The sequence below is a fragment of the Zingiber officinale genome, chromosome 1A (assembly GCF_018446385.1).
Source record: "Zingiber officinale cultivar Zhangliang chromosome 1A, Zo_v1.1, whole genome shotgun sequence".
NCBI lineage: Eukaryota > Viridiplantae > Streptophyta > Magnoliopsida > Zingiberales > Zingiberaceae > Zingiber > Zingiber officinale.
The window spans coordinates 106566-131556 of record NC_055987.1 but is presented as its reverse complement, the minus strand read 5'-3'; the positions used below and the strand labels follow the sequence as shown (position 1 = coordinate 131556).

The 24991-nt window shown below is 38.4% G+C and overlaps 2 protein-coding genes, 1 long non-coding RNA gene and 1 pseudogene across 4 annotated transcripts; 2 read left to right on the top strand and 2 right to left on the bottom strand.

Moving 5' to 3' along the window:
• The first annotated feature begins 977 nt into the window (after positions 1-977).
• On the top strand, positions 978-4183 carry LOC122014191 (zinc finger CCCH domain-containing protein 24-like). 2 transcript variants are annotated; one of them, XM_042570372.1, is made up of 2 exons: positions 978-1198; positions 1678-4183. In XM_042570372.1, the coding sequence occupies exon 2, from the start codon at positions 1706-1708 to the stop codon at positions 3929-3931; it is 2226 nt and encodes a 741-aa protein (XP_042426306.1). In that variant the 5' UTR covers positions 978-1198; positions 1678-1705; the 3' UTR covers positions 3932-4183. The 2 variants fall into 2 exon arrangements, with proteins under 2 accessions (XP_042426306.1, XP_042426312.1); XM_042570378.1 differs by having other exon boundaries at positions 978-1256.
• Positions 4184-7146: 2963 nt separating this feature from the next.
• Positions 7147-10948, top strand: LOC122014184. The gene is made up of 5 exons (XR_006120609.1): positions 7147-7431; positions 7510-7638; positions 9801-9948; positions 10030-10193; positions 10626-10948. It is a non-coding gene; the product is annotated as an uncharacterized LOC122014184 (long non-coding RNA).
• A 758-nt stretch (positions 10949-11706) lies between these two features.
• LOC121998310 (transcription factor MYB46-like) lies at positions 11707-13016 on the bottom strand. The gene is made up of 2 exons (XM_042553170.1): positions 12652-13016; positions 11707-12579 (listed from the first exon to the last, which is right to left on the bottom strand). Exons 1-2 carry the CDS (start codon positions 12966-12968, stop codon positions 11901-11903), a joined length of 996 nt encoding a protein of 331 aa, XP_042409104.1. The 5' UTR covers positions 12969-13016; the 3' UTR covers positions 11707-11900.
• A 7897-nt stretch (positions 13017-20913) lies between these two features.
• Positions 20914-23165, bottom strand: LOC122039028 (annotated as a pseudogene).
• Positions 23166-24991: the final 1826 nt, after the last annotated feature.

The following is a 24991-nucleotide window of genomic DNA, read 5'->3' as shown; positions in this document are numbered from 1 at the left end:
TATCGGCTTGTTGGTCAGGTGTGGGCAAGTTATCGGAAGTTGTGGGAGTAGTCGATTGTTGCTAATATGCTTTCCCGAGTTCGAATGGGTATGTCAAAGACTAAGTGCTTAAGAATATATATTGGTTGATTTACAATCAAGGCTGAGTTAGGAGTGCTCAAGAAGATTGAGAATAGAACTTCTAGTGACTCAAGATGTTAGATAGGATTTATGGCGACTCGGGAGGTTCCGGAATAACTCCGGATGTCATCACAATTAATTTAACAAAATTTAAACAAATTGAAATCATCATGAATCTTATTCAACAAAAAAAAAAAAAAAATTATTAGGTATTCAGATTTGAATGTGTCGGTGAATTTGTGCGTCACTTAACCACAACCGATTTTGACAGGAGCACGGCCCACCTTCTATCTAAGCCGAGGCGGGCCCGGGCCCATGCCTCTCCCCTCGACCTTGCTTACCTAAAGCGTTGAATGCGTGATTCGTCGGAATGGGTCCCTTTCCAGAACAGTGTGGGTCCCTATTTTCCCAATCTGTTCACAGAAGACGAATTGGATTCGGACGCGTGTACGGGCGGATTTGCCAGGGCGCTGTGAGTTTGATTGCACTGTTCCTCGAGTCCGGAACGGCACTGGGCGGGAACCAATCAATCGCAGGCGCAACTCTCGATGCTCGCACGCATCCCCGATCACCGCCTCCAGCCGGTCGCCACCAGTCCCGATTGATTCGCATGTTTGGTTCCTATGTGTCCGCCAGGACACGGAACAAAATACGAATCAATTCAATTGGCTTACTTCACAATGTTTTAACGAACGCCGGTGAACAACCAATCGCGTGTGTGTATTGGAAACGTTTGTGATTCGGCTGGAACATGTGATGCGCATGGGCTCCATCCCAACCGAGGTAGACGACGGGGAAGGAGGGGAAGAGTTGGTGATGTTAAATACTTGCGCCTCCGCAGGGTTTCCTTTGCTTTTTCACCTCACGAGCGTTTCAGTTTTTTGACAATTTCCACGCCTCTCGGCTCTCCTCCGTCTCTGTCTCTCCCGCTGGTCCGCCGAGATTCTTGACAGAGGGTGGGTCGGCGAGTCGGTGTTCGTCTCAACAGAGGATAACACGTGGAGTAGGAGGTCTTCTGTTGCTTTTTAGGGTTTCCGAAGCGAACGATTCCGCCCTACTCTTCCTGCTCGTCGGATAGGTGAGGCTATGGAATGGCTTGGAGCTGAATGCGGCGATATTCACCGGTTGTTCTAACGGTGATATTTTCTTTTCTTTTTTTAAGCTGTGCATGTTTTATTTTAATCATATCTCAATTTTTTTTAATAATATATTTTCTTGTTTCTATGAAGATCAAGTTTTTTTTTTTTTTTGAAAAATAAAAATATCTTCGGTTTGGAGTGACGGTTCGTTTCAGCGAAGAAATTCTCAGTACGGTTTGATATCTATATATATTTTGAATTTGATTGTATTTGAAAAAGAAAATCTTGGAAATGAATCATGTTCAAAAGTTGATATTTGTAGCTGTGCTCGTATCCGAGATTTTAATCCGTGAACTTCGTGATCCTTCCCTCTAAATTTGGGCATGCATATCTTTATAATTATTCTGTCATTAAATCTTTCCAAAAAGCAAAAAACTGACACCTTTTTTGGCATCAATCTTCGCGTATAAACCTCTAGCATCCTAATCTCCGGCGAATTGTGGAGTATGTGCGGCGTACCCGAGCGGATGAGGCCTTGTTTGTCTTCAACCTTGCAAGAAGAGAAGGAAAAGAAGAACATCGATATCGGCAGTGGTAGTCCTGCGGCCGTAAGAATGACTTCAATCGCGGCCGACACAGACGAACCGTTCATGACCGTTCTCGAGCTCGCGGCGAACAACGACGTCGCCGCTTTCAAGCGAACGATCGACCGTGCTCCTTCCTGCTTTGACGAGGTTGGCCTCTGGTACGGCCGCAAGAGAGGGTCAAATCGGATGGCGTTCGCTCACCGTACCCCGCTGATGGTTGCCGCCACGTATGGCAGCCTCGACGTCCTCGAGTTCCTTCTCTCGTTGCCTACCTCCGTTGTTATCAACCGGGCTTCTGGGCAAGACGGCTATACGGCCTTGCACTGCTCCGCGTCTGGTGGCTCTCCTAATGCGGCCCGTGTAGTGAAGTTGCTTCTTTCCGCCGGAGCCGACCCCAACCTGGTCGATTCCAACGGCGACATGCCCGCCGATGTGATCGTCGTCTCCCCAAAGCTGCCTGATGGGAGGGCTGCGCTGGAAGCTCTTCTAGGAAAGAGCTCTAATGATACAAGCGTGGAAGACCGCGGTCTTCGTGAGATAACAGCAGTTTTTAACTCAGATTCACCTCCTCTGTCTTCCTCCCCTGATGCTGCTGGATCCCCGTCGTCTGGCTCGGTTTCCTCGCCGATGATGACGGTAAAAGTTCCTGAAATTCAACCAAATGCTACGTCGGAGAAGAAAGAGTATCCTTTTGACCCGTCGCTCCCTGATATCAAGAACAGCATCTATGCTACTGACGAGTTCCGGATGTACTCGTTCAAAGTCCGGCCTTGCTCGCGAGCATACTCTCATGATTGGACCGAGTGTCCTTTTGTTCACCCAGGCGAGAATGCTCGGCGGCGCGATCCAAGAAAGTATCACTACAGCTGCGTTCCTTGCACGGATTTCCGCAAAGGTGTTTGCAAGAGGGGTGATATGTGCGAGTATGCGCACGGGGTGTTTGAGTGTTGGCTTCACCCAGCGCAATACCGCACGAAGCTTTGCAAGGACGGAACTGCTTGTGTTCGCCGCGTCTGTTTCTTTGCCCACACTAATGAAGAGCTCCGCCCGCTGTACATGTCCACCGGTCCTGCCATCCTTTCTCCCTTATCGTCCTCTGCTGCAATAGAGATGGCTGCCGCAATGACCCTCATGCCTGGGTCTCCTGGCGCTGTAATGCCTTGTTTTACTCCGCCCATATCGCCCTCTGTGAATGGTATCGAGCACTCTTCCATGACATGGGCTCAGCCAAATTTGCCTCTGCTGCATCTTCCTGGTAGCAATCTCCAGGCTAGCAGGTTGCGATCATCTATCAGTGCAAGAGACATGCCTTTGGACGATTTCTCTGTGATGCCTGAATCTAATTCTCACCCGATGCTAATGGGTCCATCTCATTCTCGTTTGCATTCATCGCTGGGAGGCCAAATGCCAAGATCGAAGATCCTAACTCCGTCTAACCTTGATCATCTTTTTGCTGTTGAAATTACCTCTTCTCCAAACTATAGTTCTGATCAAGGCAATGTTTTTTCCCCCTCCAACAGGACTGTTATCCTCAACCAATTTCACCAGCAACGGCAATGCTCGTTATCACCAATCAATACCCTCTACGCAACCAGAGCCATAGACAACCAACAGCTGCCTGGACACTCATCTCTCGTCCAACCCTCACTCGGCGTTCCTTCATCTGGCAGCATGTCCCCCAGAAGCATGGAACCTGTTTCTCCAATGTTATCTCATTTGCCCTTTCTTGCTCTAAGGAAGAAACATCAGGAAGCAGCACTTCATGACCTGAGTCCCCATGGTGTTGGTTCTATAACCTCCCCGGTCGTCGACTCCGCAGCTAAATCCTCATGGTCAGATTGGGCATCACCGCGTAGGGCAATTGACTGGGGGGTGAGTCATGAAGAACTTGGCCTTTTGAGGCAGTCATCCTCCCTTGGGTTACAAGGTAACAATGAGGAGCCTGATCTTTCTTGGATCCATTCCCTAGTGAAGGAACCACCACCTGAGAAAATGCTCAATGCTTCAGCAAGGCTTGCTGGGCCTTCCCTTTTGCTGCCTGCCAATGGAGCCGAGGTCACCAATTCTGATTATCAGTATGATATCCTTGATCAAGCTGATGGTCTCTGCGATTGGCTCAAGCATTGTCAGCTTGGTCGAAGCTAACTGAGTAAGTTTCAATTTTTCTTCAACAAACTGAACTGCAGATGATGGTGATTTTTTGAAAGATCTTAGTAAATAAGATTTTTTTGATTAGTAGGATTCAACTTGAATGAAGATTAAGGATAGTTCTCAAGATTCGTTTTCTTATATAGACAAAATTGAGAGCATTGTTTATAGTTGCTTTTATATTGTATTATTTATTAGGATTTTAACTATATTTCTTCTTTCATTTTGAAATTATAATCTATAATGTTTTCCATGGCCAAATGATGTATGCTCCAACTAATGTTCTATTTTATCATTGCTGTTGTTTGGTCGAAGAAAGAAATATAGTATTATCTGAGTGCCTAAATGTTATGCGACTTGGTTGGATGCAAGAAGGCTTTCCAATTTGCTTTATGTTATCTCTTTGATAGTGGAATTCGTGGAAATTCGTCAGTCCCTTTCATTTGGTTTTTTTAATGCAAATTCTATTGACACTGAAAATTTAGATGTAAGCATCAAATCGATAACAGTTGCATATCTAATGCTTTCAAGTCACGATGCCTACAATTGGCATCCATTTTTCAAAGTGGAGGATATGCTTTATGGTATCATCTTCCTTTCGGTGCGGCAATGGATAGAAAGGAAGGTTGGCTTATTCAGAATGGCACCGAACTACAGGATGAGTAGTTTTCATATCCTCGAACAATTGGATTGACATGTGTGTTATTTGTTCGAGAATTCCTGTATCTGCTGACAAACGAAATTGACGTAAAGCCAATGGCTGGGAGTTTAGGTGGTCATAGTTGATGTGGGACAGGAAAGGGTAGTCTTTTTTAGCTTCTGGCTTATTCCTCTGTGCATGAATTTAACTTCTGGCTTATTCCTGTGTGAATGATTTGGAACTAGATCTTGTGGCATCTGAATGAATTCTGTTTTTTTTTTTTTTTTTTTTCATTTTTCCTTTTTGTCACTGTACATCTACGTTTTTTCCCCCGAATACTCTTCCATTTCTACGTTTAAGCCTACGGAGTGTTTTTTTTAAAGGTAAATCAATTGCCAAATGCAATGGCATTTTACAGTAGGAATTTTTGTCTGTAAATTATGGATAAAGGATGGTCTCTTGCATAAGACCGTTGATTTGGATGAATTTTATCTTTAAATAGTCATCTAAATCAAAAGTCTAAAAAAATTGATCATCTTTTGGTTGGTAAATTAGGGACCAAAGATCCCTTCTTGATATTTTGTGCGGAGAAAATCAGATCTCCAACGAAATATTTTTGTATCACTTGAAAGTTAATTATTTATTATAGTAGATATCCATGTAAATATAACTATGTTAATCCGTAGGGAAAAAAATCAAATACTTATTTATATAACTTTTTGTTTGGCACATGACTGAGGAGGTCGGTCCGTCAAAAATCTATTATCTAGCGGGATGGGATGGATCAGCCTACCATCATTATAGGATTGAAAATCTCAAGCCCAGTCTAATATAAAATGGATTGCATTAAGGGTGTAGTCTAGTAAAGTCAAACTCTTCATTGTTTGAGTTTAGTTCGTTTATAATCAAGTCGAACTCGAACTCAAACTTTATTTAATAAATATATTCATGTCTCATGAACTTATTCGAATTTTTATCGAACATAAACGAGTTTAAAAAATATAAATTATAAATTTAAATATTCATTAAAACTAAATTATATATTTAGAGAAAATTATAATATACTTATTAAATTTTATAATTTTATTCTAATAAAAAAACTTTAATATATTTGTCTATATATTTTATAAGTAAAATGTAAAATTTATAAATTTAATATTAAAACTATTATTTTTTATTTAAAATTTTTTTTATGAGCTTAACAAATATGTTCACGAGCTAACAAATCGAATATTGTGAAGTTTGAGTTTGATTTGTTTATCTTAACGAGCCTCATTAAACGAGCTCAAATAAGTTTTTATCGAATCGAACTTCGAATAGTTCATGAGCAATCATTTACACGTCCCCTCGGATGGGTCTAGCGGCTAGCACATGAGGTGCTGCCACCATGAGATCTAGAGTTTGAATCTCGGTAAAGTCAAGATAAATACCTCCCTTATGTGCTAGTCACTATTCTAAAGGCTAGTAGTCGCTCATGATTTACCTCTTCTGTGTTGATCTTGAGACGAATAGGTAGAAACACTGGGAACAAACGTATTCATCTTTTGCCACTATAAGCGATTATTTACATCCTAAATTTGAGATTAGTCGGTTGGTCTATAACAAATGAAATATTTTTTATAATTCATTAATCATGTCATTTCATAATTTCTTTAAAACAAATCCTAATAAAAGTTTTCGTTTTTTGATTTCACACTGACACATATTAGTCAAAAGTAATTGATATAAAAAAAACCATATTTTTCACTATAAGAATACTTATATCATCATAATCCATAATCTAATTTTGAATATTTCTTTCTCATCTTGCAGTCCAATTCAAGCCGGTTGCGTGCCACCCTTATTTAGACATGTAATTCACATGGAAAATTTCAGGGAGCGTTTGGTTAAATGATGAGAATGACTATAGGTATGAGTTTGATAGTAAGATGGAATGAGAATAGGAATGAAAATGAAACCCATCAAATTATATGGGTTTGGTTGATTCCCATAAATCTAGTAATCATTCCCAAAATATTATTCCCAAATTCACAATCCAAATACTATATTTTACTATCATTCTATTCCCTCATTCCTAAATCTATCAACCAAACAACCCTCAATCAAAACTTATAGCTTCACTTATTTACTACCCAGAGAAGAAAATGGGAGGGAAAGAAACCGAACCAAAGATAGAAAGACTCGTTTACTTTGGATAAAACAAAGGGCAAGGTAGAGCAAATAAGAAAAAGGAAAATATATAAAGTCAACAAATCAGGGCAAACTTAGGCTTGTCGATCGTGCAAGGCCGGATCCTAGGCCTAGTTCAGACTTGGCCAGCTTCGACCGTGAGCTGTAACCTTAGCACTCGGCTTGGACTCATAAAGCACACAACAAGGCCCAAGTTAACTTGGATTGTATCAACTCTGGCTTTCGGTATGGCCTAAGCGGCTAAGCTGTGCCGGGTCACGATCACATTTTGCTAGAAAACCAGCAGAAGGGCAAAAACGACATTTTCTAGCATTTCCGTGGAAATCAACCTAACTGGGCTGAAGCGAAATGGGCCAAGAAATCACTGCGGCCTTTTGTCTCGGATCTTCGTTGCACTCTGCACTTTTCGAGTCGGTCGACGCCAACTTCGGCGACTGCGCAGAGCAACAGATGGCGGAGGAGAAATACCCTTCCTCTCCATATCATCTCTACCGAGATGCCGAAGCATTCGTGCCTGCGGAAACCCATCGGTGCTCCGTGTGTCTGTGCATCAAATTTGTAATCTTTGTTTGATGTTCTATTTTGTTTTGGATTCGAGCAAGAAAGAAAGAAATGCACGAACTATATCACAAGGACAAAGGCGGTTGATTATCTTCAAGTTAATCAGGTAACCAGGTTTTATCAACTCATTTACGTCAGGGTTAGGTTGGCGGATGCCAATCCTTATTTTTGTTTCGTTGTTCAGGAAATTATGCATTCTAAAAGGCATATTTCCGCGAGAACCAAAGAGGACGGTGGAGGGGAACCAGAAAATTTACTATCGCATGAAGGATGTCATGTTCCTTGCGCACGAGCCTCTGCTTCATAAGTTGAGGTTAATTACTTGTATCACTAAGAAGAATTTATAGAAAGCTGAGGTAGCAACAGTTTGAGGAAAATAAAAGTAGAAACATAAAATTTTATTGAAGAAATAAAGAAAATGCAGGATTAACTGCTATTAGGCTGGTTGAAGATGTTATCATCTAGAAAGTTCAGCGCCAATACAATCCGTGAAGCCAAATCCATTTTATTTACACCTTCCTGTTACATAAAAGTCTGTTTCTCGTCCTGCGATATTACAGGCTTTTCTCTTCTTTTTTTTTTTCTCGTTGTTTAACTGATATTTCTGTGCCCGAGCCACACATATTGCCATCCTGAGTTCTTAGATAATAGCCCTTTGGTGAACTGCAAAATAAGCATTTGGATTGTGAAACTAGATTTAATAAAGATGTTGATTACAAATATTATCTTTTAAATTGTTCTTCTTAGAGTGATAAACATTGATATGTTTTATTTATATTGTGTTTCTTCTGATCCAGGGGTATAAGAGCTCATTAAAAAACAGAAAATTCTGAATCTTTTCATGGAAAAGAGTTAACCTTCAAGCTATATGCGTAAAATTCATAATTTTCTTCATTTTTTTTTTGAGTTATAAGCTTTAATTTTACAAATTTAAGTTATTTGTGAGAAATATTATATCTATGCATGGAATCTTTTAATGCCCTAGATCTTGTAAAACTAGTAAACTGGGTTCGTAGATGGTTTACATTATATTGAATGATGCAGTAAAACAATTTGAAATTTCTGCTTTATGTTATATGTCTCGCATTATAGACTGATGTACAAAGGATGGTTAATACTTTACATATATACAATTCTGAAATATTGCTTGTGAAAGAGAGATAAATATCATGTTATACATGGAAATCTCTAATGGGTCACTGACAAAACTACAGTCATTTTCTTTTTCTTTATATGCAGCTTGATTTGTAATACTTCTTGAGTGATTATTAGTTGGTTTTCTAAGATAACTGTTAGAAAAATTAGCTACTAAGACTTTTATTTTATCTAACAGAATTAGGAAGTTATTTAGCTGAAAATGGATTATCCAATCAGCTTATGCATTACATAGGAATCCTGATTCTTAGATTATAACTATCTATTCCTAGAGAACCTCAGAAAATCCTCTCTATAAAAGAGGGAATGTGATTGCTGGATTATAAGTATCTATAGTTGTCTAGAATCTCATAGACTGTTGCGGGTTACTTTTTAACTTCTATTTTCAATAAAATGTGGATGGAGGTTGTGACTTGTGAGGATAATAATAATAAAATGTTGATTTCATTACTTGCGATGCTAAAAGATCTTGTGGAATTAGTAATATATATATATATATATATATATATATATATATATATATATATATATATATATATATTTGCCACATCTAGAAAACATACTTAATTGCTCACTACGTCATCTAGGCTTGACTTTTGTTTCCGAAGAGGGTGCATCTAGAAATTCCAAATTCGGAGTGATTAATGGAATAAACCAAAGTTCTGATTATCTTCATCATTAATAATATACTATTTTTCAGATCACAAACTTTGGATTTGACCACAATAGTAGGAATACAAAAATGTACACACATTAAAATTGCATTAATATATGAAGAATATTATCTCCTAGTTTTTCATTAGTAGATTCAGAGTTGTTTGGTGACCCAAAACTTGATGTTTCACCGAGTTGTGTTTTGACCAAATTGGTGCAACCTTCCACTTTGGATCAAAAATCATTATCAGTGGCTGAACAAACTCCTTTTCCTGTGCGGGGCACTAAATTGCAAAAATCATTTTTTTTTTGTGCGTGTCCATTCAGTTCTTTTGATCCAAAGTGGCAGGTTGAAATGAATTTTGTGTTGTGAATTGTGTTGAAGATGATTGAAACAAATTTTGTGTGGTGAAGAAACTTCACATAACAATTATTGGATTAGTTTTTTTTTTGATGAGTAGGAAATGCTTTGAATATCAACAAAAATTACAGAGCAAATAGTTGTCAGTTGACTATATCAGTTTCATAGATCTATCTGTGCTGCTTGTTCTACTAATTTGATTGCAGAAACTACTATACTATTTGGCATCACTGTCAGGATTCTACCCCCAAATTTGTCACCTTTTATTGACAACGAGGCTGAAGGATGTGTTCCTGAATATGCAGAAACAATGAAACGCCTGCAAGCAGCAGCTAAAAACAAGTGTTACCAATGCCTCTAGAAAATCAAGATCTAAATGTTCCTCAGGTTCTTTTGGTTGAAGGAATAGTTGATAAGACAGAAGCTAACGAAGCTGCTGAAAGGAATCGAAAGGTATTTGCATTTTAGTCTTCTGTTTATGAAACTAGTAATGTTTTCTACTTATAAGATTATATAAGCTGTGTTTTTTTGTAGTGTATTACAGCCCATGATGCTTGAGAAGCAGTACCATGATGAATTGAACATGGAGCTTCGAGGAATAACATACTCTTCTCTGGCAAATGTGAACTTGGATAACATAGTAGACAATGGCAATGAAGACTGTTACTTGTGCGGAAGAACCCAACGACCTTTCACAGGTTACAATGTCACAACAAAAGAGAATTAACTTTATGAAGCAATGAACTGACCTGTGTTATTACATATATTCTTCCGCCCTTTGTAAATACGTTTTGTCTGGTTTCACAAAGTATGTATTTGTTTTTGCTCTCTGGTTCTGTAGATATACCTCTTTAATTTGTCCATATGCAAATATGCTAAACATTATTATACTCTTGAATCACCCTCGTGGTCACACGATTTGAACCTGTGACCATAAGATCACGTAATAACTTTACCGTTGGGTTAAGATTCCCCTTCTTTCTAAGTAACTACATTGTATTTTATTTATTTTATCATTCGTGAGATGGTTAATTTCTTCGTCAGGTTACTTGTATTTGTTTTTTGGATCAGATAAATTACTTGAATCTTGTGGAAATTATATGGTTTCTAACTTTGCCACTTCCTGACAGATCAGTCAAGAAAGGAAAAAGGATAAGGTTAAAGCTTTTGCATGGGCGGGAGAAAAATGCAGAAGCCAGAAAAGAGCTTTGATTTGTTCTGCTAAATATACTTACTGCCTGTGGCTCCATAACAAGTCCCCTTCTCAGCTTTGGCAAAGATTTTTCCATAGTATCAATAAGTTATAACAAGAACGATAGCTCGACACAAATGCTACTTGTTTTAGATCATCTTTTTCATTATGTTTTTCATGGAGATGCCAGTGACTGTATTCTATGCAAAATCTGTAATAGAGATTTATAACATTTTGCTGTCCTAAAATTCAAATTGACAATCCTTGAGTCTATCTCCCCATCTATTTGCAACAGCAAGGCTTTCTTCGAGTGAGTCTTTGAGAACAACTGAAGTTACAGGATCAAATCTAATCCTCTTCCATTTTAATGTCAGGTAAACAACAAATCCAACCAAGCCATTCAAATCATGTTAGTCTGGCATTCATTTCCTTATTATCATATTTTCTTCTTTTTTTAAAAAAAATAAATAAATAATTGAAGTTGAGGAGCGTCGTCAAATGTCCTAGCTTATCCCAAAAGCATTCTTTAGCATAAATATAAATGATATCTTTACTTTTAGACTTGTCAAACGCATTGTCTTGCTCTGCAAACTAAAGGTAATGACAGGCAATGAGGTTGCGTTGCTTTCCTGAAGAAAATAAACGACAATGGCCATAGATAATAAAAACCACGAACATGCTTCCACCAACTTCCTCTCTCTGACCTACTTATCATAATTGCACCATTAATCATGATAATATATATATATATATATCCACATCACATGCAGTAGTACTTGTAAAGGCCATTCTAACAACCAAAATGATGAGAACGATCATGTCACAATTAAATGAAAGAGTAGAACACTGCTAATACTGTCGGCCCAACTTCAACATACGAATTAGCATCTCAATCAATCTATTTCCTTCATGTGGGAATATGTAATTATATATGGCCATCACAGGGAATATGTAATTATAGCTCCTACTAAGGGAGGAAAAAAAAAGGTGACACAATTACAAATATTCACTCACCTTGAACCTCTTTAATTCGATCACTCGACGCCATGAACTCATCTGCATAACTTCATTTGTATACAGTGTTATACAATTGGTGTAGGAGTAAAAATGAGCTTAATTTTCAAATGACAACAGTTATGGAAGAATTTGCACCGGCCGGAGAGAAATTAAAAGAGACGACACACGTGTGGTGTGTGTATAATTTGATTCCATATCATTCAGCTTGGAAATCAAGGAAAGGAAAAGGGACCTCTCTCATCAAGTCTTCCAACTCCCACTCCCCCACTCTAACGTTGTTTTCTCCACCCTCCCAATTGACCACCAATCCACCTCCTTCGACATGGCTACTGATCATGTCGGCACTGCTCACCACATAATTTCTTCCACTCCCATCATCCATGCTGTACTTGTCCTGACGATCTTGGCCGCTGTCAGGCACGAACAGATCTTCACGTCCTGACATGAGCCCTTCTCCTGCTCCTTCCTCTATCTCCATCATCCCTTGCACTCCACCATATGCCCCACAGGCCATGGCCACTTGATGAGCCACGCTAGTCGGGCCTTCATGGAAGTAGGAGCTGTGATCCATCCTGCTCGGCGCATTGCACCAACTGAACTCAGGGAGAGGGAGTAGATCATAGTGGCTGACATTAGACGGCAGATTGCCCTGCAACGACGAGGACGAAGACGACGACGAGTCGAAGCACATGCTCTGATTTTGCTGCTCATGCTCGTCGATCGTGGTCTCTAGTTTAGTACTCTTCTGCTCTGCCCCAATGTTGTCTGAGAATGCAGAGGATGAGACCTTTAGTCTCTTTTTGATGGTGGAGTTCCAAAAGTTCTTGATCTCGTTGTCGGTGCGGCCGGGTAGTCGAGCTGCAATTTGAGACCACCTACATTTACGAATTTGCCTTGCGATCATGATCAAGCTTAGAGATGGCAATACATACATAAATGAATACTACCTGTTGCCGAGGATGGAATGAAGGTGAAGAATGAGCTCCTCCTCTTGGACGGAGAAGGCGCCGCGCTTGAGATCCGGGCGCAAGTAGTTGATCCACCGGAGTCGGCAGCTCTTCCCGCATCGCTGCAAGCCAGCATTCCTGGCGACGTCGCTCCAACACCCTTGCCCGTTCCTCATCATGTAGTTCATCAGCTTGTCGTCCTCCTCCGGCGACCACAGCCCTTTCCTCAGCTTGCAACTGTTGTTGTGGTTACTGCCACCAACACCACCTGTCATAAGCTCACTGCCCGCCGTCAGGGCATCGGCCGGCTTCCTCATCCTTGATCGATCGATATAGGCAATGCGGGCAGATGATAGAGTACGTGCTGATGCAGAGGAGGAGGAGGAGGCAATTGGATATATATTCACAGTTAAGTCGAAGGTGAAATGAAAGAGAAAGAGAAAGAGAGAATCTGATGGCGATGTGGCAATGCGCTGCACAGTGAACTTTGCTTACAACACGGAGAAGAAGAGAATCGATCGGCCTCTGTTAGGTGCCGAGTCGAACAGAGAAGGAAACACTCGAATTTGAAGATTAATTAATTAACCACGCTGCAAATTATAAATCTCCAAATAAATCTAACATTAAAAAGAGCCTTTTAATGTGTGCCTGACAGAAAAAGAGAGATCGGGTACTGCGAAGGGTGGGTCTCCTTGTCTTTGACTCCAGTTCTTGTCTTCTTTTTTGTTTTTTTCGTTTAAGCTATCTTCACTCACAAGGTAATCATTTAGAGCTGGAAAAGGGCAAAAAAAAGAAGAAGAGAAAGGAATACGATATTGAGAGTGTGAGAGAGAGAGAAAAAGAGATTGTTTTGTTGGGAAGCCAAGCGATTTGCTTCGACTTCACATAATCTCTCTCTCTCTCTCTTGCTCATCATGAAGAGTAGATATGTATAAATTTGGAAGATACATGCCGTACAAATATGGTTATTTAATGCAGAGTGCAACAGCCTTTGGATAAAATCTACGCATGGGTTTCATTAATATCCCTGCTTGCATACACAACTCAGTGATCAATTGAAGACATTTAACTTTACAATTTTACGTAGTTATAAATATTATATCGAATTATCGATCGAAGTCATGATCAGCAAATCAAGTGCTTTCATAGCTTGTTTGAACAAAAGCTTGGAGTGCTCGATCGTGTATTCTCCTGAACTATGTACAGTAGGGCTCCTGCTGCACACTTACTTTATAGCTCAGACTGCTCAGTGGTTGGTGGATTTGTCTTGGTGTCTTCGTTTCCAAGTATGTATGTATATACGTATCTGCTTTCCCAAGGCAATCAAAGAAAATTGAGAAACACTCCAGATAATTAAATCTAATCTTTAAAATTCAGTAAAAATTAAAACAGAATCGCCAAACAGTGGATATATAAAGTCTTTTATGGGGTTCACACAGTGATGTCAAATTAAGGAGATTAATTAATTGATTGCATTTGAGCCAACAACTGACAAAGTTTGAGATATTCTTGGTATGTAAATGAAATCTTGCTTGTTGAGAATTGACATTGTTTTGTTTTTCACCTGATGAAATGACCATTCGAGTGATTTGAGAGGAGAGAAGAGAGTTGAGTCACGTAACTAATTGCCAATGCAAATCTTATGGAGAAGTAGTGTTTTGTATAAAGTTCCTCTTCTCATTATAAAGGAGCCAGTGATCATCAATTTCAGTCGAATATGCATAGGTGGGGGAAGGTGACTTTCTAAAGGAAATCTAATAAAGATCTTCTCAATAAAGGAAATCGATGTGACTCAGTTGATTTGTCTAATTCACTTCCTTTGCCTTAACCACTCGATATATTATATATGGTGATTCAATTTGTCCTTTTCCAATTTATTTGATAATAGAATATAATGGTTAATATAATCATCATAGAATGTGAGTTTCGCAAACAAGTGAATCAGACACCTACGGATCACTTTTATGGAACTTAATCTATCAGATTAAATATATCTATCTATTTAGATCAATAAAATGCTATGGGAATATAATGCATGAGATTAAGAACATTAATTATGACACTCCTAATTAATCCAGTGCATGGTTAAAACATGTAACATATTGGAACTTGAATTTTTAAGTAAAGTAAAAGCAACTTGTGGTTCATCGTCAAAAATAGGGCCACCAAGTGGTGATCAAATAAAATGAAAACGAAGCTCAAAAGTCCATGGAAATCACATTTTGATCAATGAATTATTTAAAGTCCTTTTCTTATTCTGTCAAAAAGGGAGAGAAGACATGACAACATTCATTAGGAATGTCAAAATTAATGGGTTGAGAACATAAACATAAATAGTATAACTCTTAATCAAGCATACGTTGAAAACGTAATTCATGCATGTTTTGTTTATGTTTAATTTGTTTGTTTGTGTTTTTTTCACGGTAGCAGTCATGTCAATGCCGTCAGTGGCGGATCCAGAAATTCAAGTATGGAGAGACGATCACGATGAATAAGGAGTGGTATCCTCCATCTTCATCGGTGGAACCTCATAATACCTAAGGGTTCCACAGCCGACAAGGATACGCCCCTGAATGTCGTGATCATGTATGTTGATTTAAACCTATCCTAATCGACCAATGATTAAAGATTGAACTAGTCTTGCATCAAAATAATTTATCAATGGAAAATATATATTGGATGAGTTAATGAAAAATATTTTCCTGCATTTAGAAAAGGAAAAAAAAATCCTCTCTAAATGGGATCGATAGACTTGCCCACTTGTTCATGCTCAATCCCCAGCCAACTCAGTCCAATCAAATCTCTAAACTGTTTTGATTGAACCAATTTGCTTAATTGTACTTGGCCAACCCAACTCGATCAACTGACTCAATTGAACTAAAACTAAGTAGCAGGGCCGGCCCTGAGGCATGTCACTGGGGGCGACGGCCAAGGGCCCCCAATTTTTAGGGGCCCCCAAATTTGACATACATATATATTATATATTATATATTATTAGATTGTTTTAATAAAAACCCTCCAAAAAAATTATTGGATTAATAGAAAAAAAAGAAGGAAGGTAAATGATCATTTTTTCTCTTTCCAATATTTTATTATTTGTACAACTCTTTCTTTATTAATTTATTTACAGAAATCATAAATTTTTAAAAAGTAAAGTATGAATCATGAACGCTAATTTTCTCCTTCCTTCTCCTTTGAATCTCTTTAAATTAAATTAGAAAAGTTTATTCTCTAGTTGAAATTTTAATTTCATCAATATTATCATTCATCAATATATAAACTTACAACGTAAGTTTCTTATTGTCAATATTCAATATTGATTTTTAATATTGTATTGGAACCAATATTTTATGATTTTTCTTATAGATTTGAAAGAGTTAAAATAAATCATCCTAATTTTAATCATCATAGAATATATTATATCGATTACTTTAAGTATAAACCAAGTTTGATTGTTCTTCAATTATTATTTTCACTACTTGTATTTATTTCATTGTTAGCTTTGTTGCTGGTTTTATGTGTTTTATTTTTACACTTGAAATTAATAGTACAAATATGTTTTCAAAGAAATATCAACCTTGGAGTCAGAAAATAAACAAAAAAAAAAGAGTGGAACAGATTATTAAAACTTACAAATGTATTCTTTGTAAGTTTTTTAAAGCTAGCTCTTCAATTGAAGATTCAATTGATGAATTACAAGAAAAAAATCATGAAGAACTAAATGATCATACAACAAATGAGCAGCAATTGAGTAATTAAGAAGAACTAAATGATAATACAATCAATGAACGAGAAGAATTGAGAGAAAATGATGATCATAATCATGCAACGAATGAGCAGGAAGAATTGAGAGAAGATGATGATAATGATTTACATATAAATAGCTTGATAATTTTATATATCGAAAATGAGGCGCTAATATATTAATTTTCAAGTTTTCTTATTAAACTTATTCAGATTATATGTTAGTATTTTTTTTTCCTATAGAGGTCCCTTTTTTCTTTTCGCCCAAGGGCCCCGAAAAGTCAGGGCCGACCCTGCTAAGTAGCTGACCTGTTCATCACACTCGTCTCAATTGTGCTAATCCTCCTAACCAATTCAACCATCTCACCTAAAGGAAATGAGTATATGACAAAAAAAAATTTTATTATTAGAATGAAGGGTTCATAGGAATGTAAAGTCTATGACTTCCATTTATTTCTAAATGAAGTCATTTTCCTTAAAAAAAAAAATGCTGCATTAAAATTAAGTTCTTGGCTAACAATTTTAATTTTTTGATTGACTATTGCATTACACACCCAAAAATTTTTAAAATATTTTCCTAATACCTAACTTGTTATTCACTTGTTCTTGGCTCACTTGTTATTCAATGCTAGCTTTGGTATACTTCAAGTAGCTCCGGAGGCAGTGAGGTCTTGAGCCACAGATGCCTCCCCAACATGGCATTTCCATGAACAGCAAGATATTGAGCATTCAGCCTACAATTTTAATTGCTGCTTTTCTCTCTTACCAGCTTGTCCATAGCACACACACATCAGGTATGTCAATTGCTCAATCCTGATTGCCACAAGGGTACCAATAGTATATCAACCGTTTTCCAAATTCCAACTTTCAGATGTTTGATCAAAAAGACAGTCAACCACAGAATCAGAAACAGAAACTCATGAGCCAGTAGACAACACATACTGTTTGAGCACTAAATCAAAAGGAAATTCATTGATCAGATGCCCAGTGCTTGTTGTAGTGCACAAATATAGAAACTGCACCTTTCATTTTAAAGAGGAAAAACAAAACTCATATCAAGTATAGTTGCACAAGTCTAGCATCTTGTGCTCGGTCATCAATTCGACAGAAGGTGTTTGTACTTGCCTTATTTGGACAAGAAATTGCAAATCTACAAGGAATTTAACCTTAAAAACGGCTAACTTCTTACAGATATAGTTGTAGTGACCCATACCTCATAAAAGAGGGGAATTTGCTATATTGCGTATAGCTAACTTTGAAAACATATCTAAAGCACACATCTAATTAGAATTGGTTCTTGGTAAAAGTAGTTTACATGCACTTCAATCTTCATAACTATTTGGGGGAAATCATTAAGCAATGAAATGAACAATCAAGACATTCAACAAAAAATGACCACATAAATCACACTTAGCATCGTGAATAAGAAAATTGGTAGGATACAGCACGTCATACCTGCTTACTTGCTGGACTTTTACCCCATGAAAGCCTCACAATTTGCTGACCTATCATTGTACCATGAAGCTTGTGTATTGCTTCCTCTGCAGTGCAGATGCCCTTAAATACTAAATTTTCCAAAGTAAGAATCCTGATTTGTTGAACTAACCAAAGTCATTGATACAGACGGAGTTGAAAAGATTTTCCATGCCTCAATATAGACAAAACTAGATTAGAGTATTCTATGATGGGAATAAACAAGGAAAACATGACCTTATGTTGAGGTTGATTAGGCGTATATGAGAAAACAAGGCTTTAAACACTACTTGTTATGGTTTTGGCCGGATCATCAGAGCTTTGTCTCTGAGTTGCTCATAAATACAAAGGGTAGCCAAATGCATGACCATGAATGAAGGGCCAACTGAATATCATAGTTTTTATCTCCTAAAAAGACATCATTTTTTAGTATCTGATTGTGTATTGAGAGAAGTGGAAGAACATGCATGAGGATGAGGAAGAGACAAAGAAGAAGAGGAATGACTTGCTCTCTTCTATCAAGACAGTGAACCCAGGATCTCCTATTTCTTAGAGGGACCTCTCACCCACCCTTCCCATCAGCCAAACTCGCACATTGGATGCTCCTTGCCACTCCTCCATTATTGTCATTGATGAACGCTTTCTAACATTGTCTAATTGTGTATTGAGGGTCCCCGATGAGGTTGCATGTTTCAATGGGTTTTGATGTGAAGTCAGGTGTAGGATGGTTCTTCTCAACAGATACAAGGGAGATGAAACTAGATCAAATGTTAACATAATGGTTTTGCCTATCGAGATAATGATCAATGCACTCATTCGACAAACAATATAAAACCAGCAAAGTGATAGAGAGAAAAAAGGACAACAATCAAGCTGTAGAGCTACTCAAAATTTTCAGCTTACCGCTACAAATTGCACAAAGCCACATCCTTTTACCATATTGAATTTTCACACAGATAATCTCACCAAACTGCACACTGATTTGTTTCAATTCCTCTTCTGTGATATTAAGGTCCAAACAACCAACAAAGATCTGCAATATAAAGGGGGAAAAAATCTAAAGATTTGCACCAATTTGGAAGATTATTACACGTCACAAATCATGCAGATTATATACACTTGTGTTTGTGATATCACTATCCCCTCATAGTCTGTCACCAGATCATATGAAGGGAGATAAATCACGGCTTATAGTCGACAACCAAGTGGCTAGGGGTGGGATTTATGAAGTTTTTCTCCGAGAACATGCGTCTGCCGAGAATTGATCTCTGCCATGTTGTAACAAATCTACCACCCTCTAGCCAACTGGATACTCCTGTGGAGACAACACTGCATATGTTGTGGCTGCATATAAAGGTGCCAAAACCATGAATATATGATTCAATCAATATTGCCAATTTAAGCACAACATATAATTGGAAAAAAAAAAAATGATCCATGTGCAGTATCAAACTCAGAAAAGCAAGTAGGATTAGAGGCTGACAACAATATAAGAAGATAGGATAAACACAACAATATTCAAAAGCAATCTCCTTTTCACATTAAATTAATCTGAGTACAAGAATTTCTATCTTCTCAAGTGGTCACAATTGATTATCCTTGCACTGCATTTAGCTATTTCAATACTTTCCCTCATTGTTAGTCATATATACAGAGCCAACAGGAGTCAAATGCTGGTTTAATAACTTCATGCTTTATCTTAACACCTACCGTGAACCCATAGATTGGAGCCAAAAATACAGAGAAATGCTTTATTTACAGAGGTGAATCGTGTATGGTCATTGCTATATTCATTATTTATAACCCAAAAAATTAGTATCTAAGTATCTAACACCAAAGCAACATGTTGAAGGGCTTTCAATCATCCAAATAGGACTAAACTGATGTAGTTCCATTTGCAAATGCAATGGTGGCTATACTGAAGGAATAACCAGGTGAAACCATGGTTTCTAAAAAGAACGATCAACATAGCTAGGTAGAAACATTATCAACGCATGCAAGTCCCAACTATTTGAAATTGACTATATAGACCTTCTCTCCATTGAACAAAGGGTATACCACTACTAATATTCATATTAAATAAACCAATTTTTCACATTAACTAGAGCTTTATTTTAGAAACATGGATTTCTTAAAAGAACTACCAATCATTAATTGAATTATTTGCATGGTCAATGGTGGGACTATAAATCAACTGACCAAATAGAATCTGTAAAACTTTGTAGAATGCACCAAGAAAATAAACTAGTTGATTGATAACTAAGCATAGGCAAGTGGAGTAACTGGATGGTAACAAGATCCTACATCAATTAGATTTACTAGAGCACCATTTTCAAACCTAAGGCAAAAGGTGTCATTTGTTCTTGGACTATCAAGTATCAACCGTCAAAAATGAAGAAGCCCTTCTTGAGGGTTAACATTTCAGTGATCAGCTGGGACAAAACATTAGAAGTATATTAAAGAATATCTCATAGTGTGAGTAATGACAACAATTAAAGTCATGTGCATGAGACTGTCCTAAAACCAATAACTATTGTCTCATTCTGTAAGGTATGCAAACTGTTGTGGATATTAGAAGGCTAATCAACAAATTCAGTAAGGGGAGAAAAATCAAGGTTAAATGCAACGAGTATTAATGAAAAACCAGCATATCCAACTGTAAAGAGAACAGGACAGCATGCATGTCCTATGATGAGAAACAAAAAAAAAAAGCCTGTCTAGTATCAATATATCAGTCGATTAAATAAGATGGTATGTCCTTTATTGTGGTCCAAGAATCTACAATGATATGTACCACTTCTATATATAGTAGGAGGACAAATGTGCATGGGAATATCAATCCCCTAGCAAATAGTTACTTGACATATTCAAGCATTGTTAAATGATAGCATACTGCTCGAGGCCTGCCCAAAGCATTAATGCATAAAGCTAATAGACGAGAGATAAACTACATTTACAAAGACCAACAAGGGTTGTTGGTCTTTCTTTAGCATAGATAAGCTTCCACACCACATAAAGATTACGTTTTGGGGCAGGATATTGTGGCTAGATACCAATAGACTTCTTAGGTGTAGTAGCACTTATTCACATTGGCCTTGAGGAGCAATAGACACCATTCATTTCAATCATTGCATGATTTATTTTTGTCTCATCAGCAAATTTGACAAAACCATAACCCTTCAAGCATCCTGTATTAGGATCTATGACAACCGAATGACCCCTGTGATTTACTCCCTTCCAATGTGGTTAGGACGGTCTTGAGGATCAATAGACACCATTCATTTCAATCATTGCATGATTTCTTTTTGTCTCATCAGCAAATTTGACAAAACCATAACCCTTCAAGCATCCTGTATTAGGATCTATGACAACCGAATGACCCCTGTGATTTACTCCCTTCCAATGTGGTTAGGACGGTCTTGGAGGGCCCCCCAAGGAGAGGATTATCACCCTTTTTGCCACAATGTGACAACCTTGGCACCTCTAACTGATGGATAGTTGGCCCGAAATATCTCTTGTAATAAATAATCTGTCACATCTGGTGCTAAATCACCAACAAAAATGGAATGATCAAGCCAGAATCAGGACGCCTTTCTCCTGTTAGAACCCCTAGTGGTATTTTGATGTATTGTCAAATAAGTTTAAGTTAGGTTCTTGTTGTGTTTTGATATGTGTGTCTGACTTAGGAGAATACACATGTACTCGATGGCTAATGAGTATCTGAGAAGGCAAGTCTTGGTAGAATCGAGAAGGATGACACGGGATAGGAGCCGACAGATTCGGTGCATCCGAGATACGAGAAGCTGCGGAAGAATACTCTAGCAGAGCAAGAAGGACACACAGGAGAGAGCCAGAAGGGCTCGGTGCATCTGAAGGATGAGAAGATTGAAGGAAGGCTGCGCAAGGCGACCGAGACGAAGTCCGGACAAGAGACCGAAGAAGACGAAGTTAGCAAATGGTCAAGTCTAAGGTTGACCATATTCAGGCAATCGGGAACCAAATACCAACTCATCCAGAACCGTTGTCGAAACAGACTAGAACGACCACGTCAACAAGCCTCCAGGCGATCGGAGAGGATGTGGTTGACTGGAGGGGCTGAGTTATCCAGAGTTGTTATCGAGCCATTGTCGAAGCGGATAAAGCCAGAGGACGCATCAACAACATACAAGCGATCGTAAAGGATACAGTCAAGCGGAGGTGCCGCGTCAGCACAACGGTCAGATCAAGATTAAGGCTATAAGTAGGATTGAAGCTGGAAGAACAATGTATAATACACTCGTATTCTCTCTTTCAGTTCTATTTTAGTATTCTCGTGCTTAACCGTTGAAAGGGACTTCATTGCCTCCGAGTCATTTATGAAGAGAAGACAATAGTGGAGCTTTCATAGTTCTTGGACTAGCAACATGAGGGTTGTAAATCAAGTAATTCGTCTAGCCTCTTTCTTTTTATGTTGCATTTTATTGTTAATATGTGCATCCTTGTTAAATCGTTAGCAAGAGAAATAGATTGGTTTTAATTTATAGGTCACTATTCACCCCTCCCTTCTAGCGATCTGAATCACTTCCACCGCACCATCATCTCCAATCCCAAAGGAGGCCTAATTCAGCCTAAAAGTCTGCTCTGTGCCAGGCATTTGTGCTCCATTATATGTTTGCAAAATTCTCTCAGCTACTGCATGGGTTACAAATTCTATAAACCCAAACCCTTCCGGTAGCCCTGTTAACTTGTCGCGGATGATTTTTCTGATACAACCTGAAAGTATTATGTACTTCTAATCACAATGGAAAAAATATTTCATACATAAACTCCATTGCAGAAAGTGTGAACAATGAGAAGGGGAAAATAACAACTGAAAACCACAAAAGCTACATCTTCATGAAAGAAGCTAAAAGTTTCAATGGGTGACCAAATACTGGATCAACTTGTCGAGACCAACCAGTTATAATCTTAACCACAAAATACGTCAATTTTTAGAAATTCCAGACTGATCCACACTCAACCAAGACATATTTTACCTCTCCGGCCTGGCAGAAGCAGGTGAGGAGATAGTTCTCGTCAATCCAGTACTGGAGATCGCCGATCCACAGGCTTCGTACCTCCTCGAGGGTGCCAGGGTGGTCGGCTGGTGGTTGCCCTGGGAGACAGTAGCAGAGGTGGCGGCGACGGTGGCAGCTCATCCTTGTTGATGATTCACTGTTGCTGGTAAGAAGGATCCATTGGGTTCTGACAGCTGAATGGGAAGAAACAGCGCCGGAGAGTTTACAAGGCGACCGCCCTCTCCGGCAAGTAAATCTCATTGCGAAATATAAAACACTTGTAATTCTATTTTTCACCCAGGATTTTACATTAACTAGTATCATAGTCCTTAGGATTCTTTTAGTGGTTTAATATATAAATATTCAATAATTTTTACTGAATAATCCAGAATTATAATCTTAAAATATTATTATCTATAAAAAAGTTAATTACACACATCTAGATTCGATAAAAAAATAAAAGATTTAAGAAAATTTAAATAGTTAATTAATAACACAAGTTAATTGAGAAATCATATATGTAATAAAAACAATTATATATGTATAAATTTTTTTAATACAGGCCCGACCAATTTTCTTTGTGATATATATTTGTGAAAATTGCTAAATATAAACAATCATCATTAATCATAATTAATCAGGAATGGACTGTTGAGGATATGAGCGTAATTAATTTTTACTATAATTAATCATAATTAACCTGTGTAAAATAGGTTTCTGAACGGATGATTCGAAACTGGGCCCCTGGACCGTTTATTTCGGTGAAGTTCCTGGTTCGCTCGATGGATGTGGGTCCCGCATTGCATCATCATTCGGCCGCGGAGGGGGAGAAACTGCGTGTGCGCCCCATCGACGAACGCGCGCTCCGACTCCGGGGCATCCGCTCCACCCTCCAACGCCCGCTAGCCCCGACCCCAACCCTAGCCGAACACTCAGCGGCGGCGCCCTGTCCCCGACGTGCCTTGGGATCCGTTGGCCCTGCTTCGTTCGGTGGCGGCTGCCGCTGCCGGGGATCATCATGAAGGGCCTTTTCAAGTCGAAGCCGCGGACCCCCGCCGAGTTGGTGAGGCAGACAAGGGACCTCCTCGCCTACGTCGACGCGAACCCCAATCCCCGCAATGGCAAGCGGGATGATAAGGTGAGCCAGCCGCCTTTGTTTCTTTGACGGAGTGATGGTCGAGTATGTTTCGGTTTTGCATCTTTCTTGTTTTGGAAGGCATGGGTTTGGCTTTTTCTTCCTTTGATGCTTGCTTATGTTTTTTTTTTCTTTACTGAAAGATGAGAGATTGTTATAGTCACTGTGAACATGATGGAATAATTGCATTTTAAACTGTCCGAGTATTTTTGAACTTCTCGGTTCAGGCGATGTTAATCTTTGGTCATATGATGTTAATCTGATAACGAAATACCAAATCTTCCCTCTCTCTTTTGTTACCTGTTTTCTCTACATTAGGGTCCTTGCTGTTTTTATCTTATCCTTTTGCAAACTTCATACAATTTTTACCCCATGTCGGGCTCCTGTCTTTTTTGTTCACATATATATATATAAATGATGCCTCCTCTTCATTAAATGAAACCTTGATCTAACTAAGCTTTAATTGCTGGAGAAGCAGGTGTACAAGCTCCTTTGGTTTTATTTTGCGATCATCAATTGCATGTATGTGTACCTTACTTCCAATATAGACTTAGTTGAACAACCTGAGGAATGACTGTAGATTAACAGAAAATTGACTATGGGTTTTCTCTGCTATTAGATCCAATATTCCAGTTCAAAATATTGGAAAAAAAATCCCTTTAAATTGATCAGTGCATTTACATCTCTGGTTCTCCTGTTCGCATAGAGACTTGCCCATTGCAAATCATTCACACAGAAAAATGTAGATGTAATGATGTTAATTTGGGACTTTTGGAGTGACACAAAAGAAAGGACAGCAGTATGAATTCCTACTCCAAACCTGTCCCCTAACTACGAAGGATAATACTTAGCAATATCAATATAGCATTTTGAACATTTTCAACTTGGTTGCTGAGAATTAACTTCACAAAGCATTTGCCTCTTGGAACCTTGACCTGAAAATTTTATTAAA